Source organism: Melanerpes formicivorus, unplaced genomic scaffold (assembly GCF_026170545.1).
Source record: "Melanerpes formicivorus ecotype bairdi unplaced genomic scaffold, bMelFor1.0.p_v2 SCAF_7, whole genome shotgun sequence".
Classification (NCBI taxonomy): domain Eukaryota; kingdom Metazoa; phylum Chordata; class Aves; order Piciformes; family Picidae; genus Melanerpes; species Melanerpes formicivorus.
In genome coordinates this window covers 21,728,361-21,737,581 of record NW_027142359.1, presented here as the reverse complement: position 1 = coordinate 21,737,581, position 9,221 = coordinate 21,728,361, and the positions used below count along the sequence as shown (strand labels likewise).

Genomic DNA, 9,221 nt, shown 5'->3' with positions numbered 1-9,221 from the left:
AGGAACTCTTTGGCCAAGTGATGGATGACTTGTAGGCCAGGGCTTAGCTGGAACTGTAGCCTGGGGCAGCAGGAGGCCAGCAGCTTTTCCTGGCTGTTACAAAAGCAGGATGTGACTGGTAAGGTACTTTTGTCACATGCTCTGTACAAGTTGGAGCAGTGGTGGGAGGTTTGCAAGCCAAGCTCAGAAGCACTGAGCCTTCCTAGAGAGCTTTGCAAATGCTGGTCCCCTTTGAGTAGGTCCAGTCAGCATGTGAAATATTTTTCATTGAAGGCTTCCTTCTTGTAATAGGAAGGGAAATGTGGTTTGCAAAACTGAGGATTTTTTGAATGTTTTTTCCTTCCCTGCCTATCATCTTTCTCTGACCTAGAAACCTGTTGTGCCATATTACTCAAAGGATTAGAACACCTCCTGTGCCTGGGCGTATGCTAATGTTTGCTCTTGTTGGGGACAAGTTGGGTTTGGGAGCTGAGGGTGGCCTCCACCAGCCCTAACTGCTACAAGACAGATTCTGTCTGGAGGTGATTCCCATGTGAAGCTCTCTCCAACCTACAGGCTTGTCTCATCCCCACAAGCTCCTGTGAACACCATGCTGGTGGATTTTGACTGTGCCTTGATCACTTGGTGTCCTCTGCCATGTGCCTGCTGGGATGCTTGTGGTATTTTTGTGGTCCATGAGACTGAACAAGGAAGGATTTGCAGGAAAGAAGGTAATTTGGTTAAAAACTAGATTTACTTTTCAGATTCATGTCACCCAGGTACCAGGAGAGATGCCCTCCTGCAGATCCCTGAATGCAGGTGTGTCCATTTTGTAAGTGGTTCTAAATACATCGTAGCCTGGCCAAGGGGAAGCTGCTGAACCCCTTAGGACGGCTCTTCTGGTTGCCTCCATTTCTCTAATGCCATCTAGAGGAAGCTGACCTGCTTCAACAGCAATTGTTTTGGAAAATACTTTTAATTTATCTGGCATTACAGCTTTTCATTGTAAAAAACATAAAATCACAGAATAATTTTGGTTGGAAGAGACCTTTCCAGTCATCAAATCCAGCCACAAACCCAGCACTGCCAGGCCACCACTAAGTCATGTCCCTCAGTACCATGTCTGTATGACTTTGAAATCCCTCCAGGGATGAGGAATTCACCACTGCTCTGAACAGGTTTTGACAACCCTTTTGGGGAAGAATTTGTTCCTAATGTCCAAACTAAATCTCCCCTGGAGCAATCTGAGGACATTCTCTCTGGTCCTATCATTTGTTCCTTGGGAGAAGAGACCAACCCCCCACCTGGCTCCAACCTCCTTTCAGGGAGTTGTAGAAAACAATGTGGTGTCCCCTCAGCCTCCTTTTCTCCAGGCTGAACCACCCCAGTTCCTTCAGCCACTCCTTGTAGGATTTGGTTAATTTTATTAATTCTTGTTATTTTTAATACTATTTAATACATTTAATTACTTAATGCATTTGTAAACAATACATTTATACAACAGGGTTACAAAGAGTAATTTATCAGTTCTTTCTTTTTTAAATGAGGATTGATTGGAGTCTTAACCAGATTTGGATGAACAGAAAGACACAGAAAAGCCAAACAATCCCCAGGAGGGTTACAAGGACAGAGCCATCCCTACACATGCCCAGGAGGCCAAGGCGTGGTGGTATGCGTGGTTGAAACCTGGATCTTTTTTGTGGTCTCTGCATCAGGACCATGTCTTCCACCTTGCGTGCCCGGTGCCTCTGGTTGTTCGTCTGAAGAAGGTAAGAGAGAAAAAGCACCCTGGGAAGAAAGGTAGGAAAGGCACCAAGCAGTTGAGGGGTCACCACACTGGTTCCTGTCTGTGCTGAGGCCATGAAGGACATGGGCACCCTGGGTGAGTGAGCGGTGGTGGGTGACAGGGGTCTACTGTCCTGTAGAGAGGCGCCATGCTGCTTGTATCCACCACATGTGGCAGCAGCAGCTGTACAGGTCTTGAACTGTCCTGGGGAAACTAGGGGAGGAAGAGGTGGGATGGAGGTTAAAAGGGCTTTAGTGAAGCGGTCTTACTGACTCCTGAGTGGACACAGGGCATTGGGAATGCTTTGGTCAAAGCTCTCTGAAGGCACTAGTTCCACTTTTCCAAAGGGATGGCCTGGGTCATCACAGAATCCCAGCATAGCAGAGGTTGGAAGGAACCTCTGGGGATCAGCTGGTCTGACCTGCCTGCTAAAGCAGGATCACACAGAGCAGGTTGCCCAGGATTACAATGTCCAGGTGGATGTGCAATCTCTGCAGGGAAGGAGACTCCACAACCTCTCTGTGCAGACTGGGTCAGGGCTCCAGCACCTTCACAGCAAAGAAGCTTTTTCTGAAGTGAAATCTCTTGTGTTCTAGTTTGTAATGAAGTGCCTTTGGAGTGCCCCACACCTGGTTTCTGTAGACTCAGCCCTTCAGGAGTTCAAGCTGAGTGTGCGTGCCATTAGCGATGACGCAGGCACATGCAGTCACCCCACCCACAGGACAAGCCCAGCACTGTATCTGTGCTTCACTCATTAAACCCAACAATTACATCTTTTATCTTGGAGCTGGGGCAGGCAGCAAGACAAACCAAAAGCCCACTGTGAAATCAGGAGTGTTGCTCCACAACCACCCTGCATAGGTGATTATTACCCTTCTCCTTCCTTTGTTCTTGAGAAAACATTAACATCAATGCCAGTGAGGATCTTGTTTTCTGGCTACAATTCTAGCGTAGGCAGACATCTCTAGTAGTCCTGGTTTGGAACACACTGTTCTTTAAATCATAGAATTGCTTTGCTTGGGCAAGGCCTCTAAGAACATCGAGTCCAACTGTCAAACTGGAACTGGGTTTAGTGGCCATGGCAGTGTTAAAGTGCCATGCCCACGTATTTCTGGAACACCTCCAGGGATGGCAACTCCACCACCTCCTTGGGTAAATCACAGATCTTTTAGTTGGAGGAAGCTGTCCACCTGTCACTATTACTTACAGCTACAAATAAGAGCTAGAAAGCAAAACTATCAAGAAAAGTAATGTTTTAGGGCTTTGTTTTCCAGTGTTGTCCATCCTGGAGCAGCAGCCCGCTGAAAATGTTCAGTCCCGTAGTTAACCTGAAGGCACTTCAGCTACCAGGGAAATATTCAGCAACAATTTATTGTCTGGTCTTTGTTATTTTTACAAAAACAAAAAAGCAGGTATCAAAAAACAGCAAAGATTTCACAAGTTCCCCAACAGTTTTACACAAGTGAACTGCAGTAAAATGGTGAATGGAAAAATCTGTGTTTTAGTCCTGGCCCTAAACCATCAACAGTGACCTGAGGTCTGGGATGTCCTGGCCTTTTCCAATTCTTTGTGAGATACTCCTCTGTATTTTGGAACCTGATGTGCCCACTAGCTAATATGTTGTGGCTCAACCCAACAGCAATGTGAACTCTCTGGTGTCCCTTAAGACACTAGGAAGCAAAATATGGGAGCTCTGCAAGGACCAAGAGGACACCAGTAAGTGTTTCTCACACTGCCCCAAGCAGCCTCTTCATTGTGCTTGACAAAATGAAACCTCTTTCAAGTTGCTGAAAGGGGATTTGCTGTGTGAAAGCTGCTTTTCCTTCATTTCAGGATCTTTGCTCCCACTGGGCTTGGCTCCAGCATAAATGGACCATCAGCCTTTTAGGTTCTATCATCCCAACTGCACGATGGACAACTTCATGACCTCCCTGCTGCGGACCTGACTCATCACAAGGAACCTGAGCAGGCTGTGAGATGTGAGGGTAAGCTCTCTGGAATGATAATTGGGGTCAGAAAGTTTTTGCTTGCTGTCCTGTTCAAGGCTTTTCAAGGCAGTAGGTTCAGAGGTTCACCAAAGGAAGCATGGTCCCATTACCTATGTTAATAGCTGCCTCGCTTCTCAAATACAGATCTTAGGGCAAAACACAGCTTGGCTAGCAGAAAGAATTAAGACATTGCCCTCAGTCCCTCAGCACTTACTTGGAAAGTCAGGTTGTAATCAGCCATAATTACACACAAATGCCAATCACCCTAAAGACTAAGCTGTGAATGTTGCTAGATGCTGTCACTGAAATGTTCACCAGTCCCAAATATTCCTGTTAGAAATAAAATTGCACCTTCATAGTATTCCAGAATTGAACCAAAAAAACATATGGAGAGATCACGATATGCATTACTGGTCAGGTATGAAAGCAGCAGCAAGAAGGCAAGCTGAGAGACAGGCACTGTCCACGGGGCAGCAACGGCATTTGGTGGCCTGGGGTTTGCACCAGCACTTCTCGGACCCTGGAGGGCAGACAGCTGCTTGTTGCTGCATTTAAACCGTTTTCCTGGCAGTCAGAACGCGCACGATGGACCCCACTCCTCCAGCAGCCAGCGCCTGGGAACAGAAACATGGCAATTACCCCAGGTCAAGGTAGCTACACGCTGAAACCACTGATCAGAAAACCTTCCTGACTAGGTTTCAGATGAGTATTTCCCTGCCTTTTACATTGTAAATCACAGGAAGCCAGGTTGGAAGGGACCCCAAGGATCATCTGGTCCGACCTTTCTAGGTGATAGTGTAGCTGAAACGAGCTGGCCCAGCACCCTGTCAAGCTGAGTCTTAGAACTGACCCATGTAGGGGAATCCACTGCTTCCCTTGGGAAATGATTCCAATGTCTGACTGTTCTCATGGAGAAACATGTTCTTCTGGAGTCCAATCAGAATCTTCCCAGCAGTAACTTGTACCCATCAACCCCTTGTTTTTCCCATGGGACTTCTTTTACAGAGGGAGTATCCATCCTCCTGGTGGCAACCCTTTATGTATTGGACCCTGGTAATAAGGTCTCCCCTAAGCTTTCTCTTTCCAAGGCTGAACAAAGGCAGCGCTCCCAGCGTTTCCTCCCATGGCAGGGTTACCAGTTTTCTGGACACTTTCCAGCCTGTCTGCACCTGGTTTGTACAGCAGAGACCAAAACTGCACTTAAACTCAGGGTGCCAGGGAACAAGGACCATGTTTGCTTTGAAGGCAGTTATTTAACAAGCTTTTATTTCTAAGCTGCAAATTTTGCTTCCCTCTGGGTAGGAAATTCTACTTCCACCCATATGAATCACTGGACTGAAGGGTTTTGTTTCCCTCAATCTAACATAAACCCCAACTTTAACTGCAGAATGTCTACTCAAGGAATCAGAAACAGGCACAAGAGCTGGCAGGACCTCTCAGAGCACGAGATGTGACATTTCAGTTTTACCAGGCTTGGTGAGCATGCCCCAGACCCAAGAACGTCCTCCCACAAGAGCACGCCCTGCAAACACACCTTCTCGTGCCACTGCAGCAGCACAGCACTGCTGTTGTCAGAGGGGCTCTCAAAGCCTTTGTAGATGTACTTCATCAGCAGGTCAACCCCATTCTTGTCCAGTGACTGCACTGCCTTCTCAATGTCGTTGGCTTTGAAGGAAATGAGGACCTTCAGGACAATGCTTTCTGCACGGTCCTGTCAAGAAATGATGCAGGCAAAGATACACTCACTCCCATGGAAGGTGCATCATTTGAGAACAATTTGAAAGGCTGGTTGAAAAGGGCAGGTTGTGCACAAAGCATGTGATGATGACATGTAGCAGATAAATAGCATCGAAGAGTTGAATTGTGTTTGTCCTGCTCTAGGTTTTTTCCCTCCCTCTTTGTGTTTGCAGCTCTCCACCCATCAACTTAGGTTACAGCTGAATAATAATTCAATTCTGAAACTCAAGGTCTGGCAAACTCCTAAATAATTCTACAAGCCAGCTCCCTTTTGGCACCAGAGCCTCTCTGTACCATTTAACAAGATACTAGGTTATGGTGGTGAAACATTGACCCAGGTGACAAAGAAAGGTGATAGATGCCCCATTGCTGGAACCACTTCAGGTCAGGTTGTTGGAGGCTCTGAGCAACCTGCTCTAGTTGCAGATGTCCCTGCTGACTGCAGTGGGGTTGGACTAGATGACCTTTTAAAGGTCCCTTGCAACCCAAACCAGTCTGATTCTATGATTCTATTCCATGGAAATGCCACTACCCAGCCTGGAAGAGATGACAGCTTGATTCTACATGTTTTCAACATAGTCAGCTTCTGTCCCAACATGCAAACTTGCAGCACTAATATTTTGCATTAATAACCATTTGCAAGTCTACCTCAATGTCAGTTCAGGCCCAGAAATGTGTGGGGCGTGATTACAGCGGCAATTAGCCATGTAATCAGCAAAGAGCAGCTCTTCCTGCTCATCCATCACTGGGGGTGGATGAAAGAAAAAGGTCTCATATATGTTGGACTTCTGAATAGTTCCCTTATACAGACACTTAAGCAGCTTCATTCCTTGGAAATTAAGGATGTTAAGTTTGTTCTGCTTAATATCACATAGCTACTTCGCTTAGCAGGACCTCATGTGAAAAACTGGAAGTTAAAAACTTGGAAGTTCCATGAGACCAACTAAAAATGAGGCCAAACATTGAGTTGTTCTGCCCTCTTCAATTCCAGTGTCTTCACTGTGTGCACATCAATATGCATCTAATGGAAGCAAGTCATTGATGTGAGAACAAAGCTTTTAAGCCTTTCATACAGCACTATCTGTACCAGAATCCCAGGATGGTGGGGTTTGGGGCTAAACAGCCCCAGGTCTCTCAGCCCTTCCTCCTCACAGAGATGCTCCAGAGTCCTCAGCATCTTTGTGGCCTTCACTGGGTTCCCTCCAGTAGTTCCCTGTCTCTCTTGAACTGGGAAGCCCATAACTGGACAGTTACTCTAGATGCCTCACTGGGGCAGAGTAGAGGAAGAGGAGAACCACCTCCCTCAACCTGCTGCTGGCCACACTTCTTACACACAGCTGGATCTCAAAACCCTGATAAAACCCTTGGGAAAGGTGAGTCTCCACAGGCAGCCTGGTAAGCAGCACAAGAAACATGCCCATGGGACTCTCAAGCAGGGAGAACAGACCACTGCAGGCACTTGCCATCTGGGCAATTCCATGTCTTATCTGCCTGTTCCTCCTGCTACTGCTATCAGGAGCCATTCCAGGTTTAGTCTGCAGAGGTTCAGAAATACAGGCATGCAGCAGGCAGCTACACTGAGTCATAGGGGGAGTGCTTGCATACGCTGCTGAGGTTTTGAACAGCTCAGTTTTGATTGGATACAACTAACCTCCAGTTCTTCCTTTTTTGTAGGTTCAGGCTCTGGCTGTGCTAGCAGCTTCCTTAGTCAGAGGTGACAACTTCTGGTTCCTTGGTTGGTCAGTGACAACTACATCTATGTGCTGCCAGCTCTGGATCAGACACGGGCACTTGGTGCTGTGCAGTTTCCCAAGGCACACAACACACCAGCAGCCCAGGTAGGAGAACGCATAAAACCTGATCCAGCACCAATTTAAAGCACAGGTGACACCCAAGATTGTGGTATTTGAACAAGCTTGAATGACTGGAGGTCATGGATGTTTTGACATCAGGGAATACCCTAAACCCAGCTTCCCTGGCTTCCTCACAGTGCACCTGGCAGGGTTGGTTGGGTTACTGAAACAAAAACCAATTTTTAAGGAGTGTCAGTGTTTTGTTCTAGCTCAAACCAGGAGGAGGAGTAAGCCATGAGTGAGTGAGTTCTTCACCTTCACTGCCTGGTTCTTTGTGTTGATAGGAGGGTTCTTCAGAGCCGCCTGTAGTGCAGCCATCATGTTCCCTGTGCCAGATGGTTAAGGAGCAGATGCCGAGTATTTAGGAAGAAACAGAACCAGCTGCAGGGAAGTGAGACCTGTAGCTGGCTTGTGTATGACTGAAAATACCTAACGGTGGCTGCAACGATTGCCTCAACAGCTGACACAAACGACATTGTAACGTTGGAATCATCAGGCCATTAGAGGAAGGAGCAGCATGGAAAAGAAGCTGCACACTTCCAGCATTGGAGCATACTTCTTAGGCTCCTCAGTGAACGAGGATCCAAGGAAAATAAATTATTCTCCACCACGTCTCGAATTGGTAGCCCTCCACAGGGCTCAGGGACAGCGACTCAGCAGCGGCTGGTGGCAAGAGCCAGGCAGGGAAGCCGGCGGCTTTCTTCTACAGGAGAGCCCCTTCCTCCATCCTGGTCGCCCCTCCCAGATACGGCAGCCCTGAGCCGCCGCCGCCTCCTCTGCCGTGATGGGGCGGAAGCAGGGCTGCCTGCCTTCCTTCTGTCAGTCCCGGTCAGTCCCCACTGTCAGCCTTGTACCCTTCCTCCTGCCGGCCCCAGCCGCCTTTCCCCTCAGCCGCTTCCTGCCCTCCCGTCAGGCTAGACCGTGCCCGTGCCGTGCCCGTTCCCTGCCCGCAGGGCGCCGCACCCGGCTCCCACAGCCGCCGCGCCCGCTCCTGACGAGCCTCTTTCTCACCCGCAGGCGGAAGGATATTGCCGCAGGCATGAATCCACCTCGCCCTCATCGGGCCCCGCTTGCCCGTCGCCTCCATCCTCCTCGTCCACAAACTTGTTCTCGTCGTACTCATCGACATCCACCCGGCGGAACCGCGCCGAGGACACCGTGTGCTTCGCCATGGCCGCCCCGCTCGCGCCTGCCGCGGACACGCGCGCACGGCAGGCGCGCCCTGGGGAACGGCGGCGGCCCCAGAGGTTGGCTGCCATTGGTGGGCCGCGAGGCGCGTCACGGGCCGGGGGCGGGAGTGCTGCTGCGGGCGAGTCTGTTAACGCCTTAGCAGGTTGGGTGCCTGCTTGCGAGCGTCCCTGGCGGGGTGGTGGTGTGCGTGGCTTGCTTTTCGGTGCCTTCGGGTGGCTTTCTTGCCGTGATTTTTGCTGCTGTTTGTTGTGAGGCTTGCGGGCTTGGTGGTGTGCGGCGAGTCTGCCCGGCCCGTGTGTGCCTTGTGGGTTCTGGTGTGTGGTTTGTGGCGGGGGTTGGGGGTTTGTGGTGTGGTCGTGGCGAGGTCTGAGGGTTTGTGGTGTGGTGTTTGTTGAGGAGTTTGGTGGTTTGTGATGGGGTTTGATGGTGTGCAGTGAGTCTGTCTGGTGGTCTGTCTGGCCCCCGGCCGGCTTCCCCTGACAGCGTGCAGCCCCCTCTGTGGCTGTGCAGCCTCACCGTACGCAGCCTGCGTGCCCGTCTCCGCCTTCATTTCTCAGTGTCCAGCTTCTCCTGCCAGCTATTTCTGTGGAACCACTGACAAGCCACGATGCCATCCTTCAACTCTGGCCTATTTTTCAGATGGGTATGAACAAGGCAGGACCCTGCCAACCCCTCCCAGGTTTTTCA

General features: G+C 49.5%; 1 protein-coding gene across 1 annotated transcript; it reads right to left on the bottom strand.

The window, feature by feature from the left end:
* Positions 1-3,120: 3,120 nt before the first annotated feature.
* Positions 3,121-8,585, bottom strand: ARPC5 (actin related protein 2/3 complex subunit 5). The gene is made up of 4 exons (XM_068141337.1): positions 8,373-8,585; positions 7,599-7,671; positions 5,288-5,464; positions 3,121-4,367 (listed from the first exon to the last, which is right to left on the bottom strand). Exons 1-4 carry the CDS (start codon positions 8,513-8,515, stop codon positions 4,305-4,307), a joined length of 456 nt encoding a protein of 151 aa, XP_067997438.1. The 5' UTR covers positions 8,516-8,585; the 3' UTR covers positions 3,121-4,304.
* Between the last annotated feature and the right edge of the window lie 636 nt (positions 8,586-9,221).

Bases quoted from the DNA above. Each gene is read 5' to 3' on its own strand.
- ARPC5 (XM_068141337.1), bottom strand. From the start codon at position 8,515: ATGGCGAAGCACACGGTGTCCTCGGCGCGGTTCCGCCGGGTGGATGTC. The intron at 7,672-8,372 runs ATATCCTTCCGC...ACCATCTGGCAC, and splicing joins GTGGATTCATGCCTGCGGCA to AGGGAACATGATGGCTGCAC. The intron at 4,368-5,287 runs GTGTGTTTGCAG...TTCTGTTCCCAG, and splicing joins TGCTGCAGTGGCACGAGAAG to GCGCTGGCTGCTGGAGGAGT.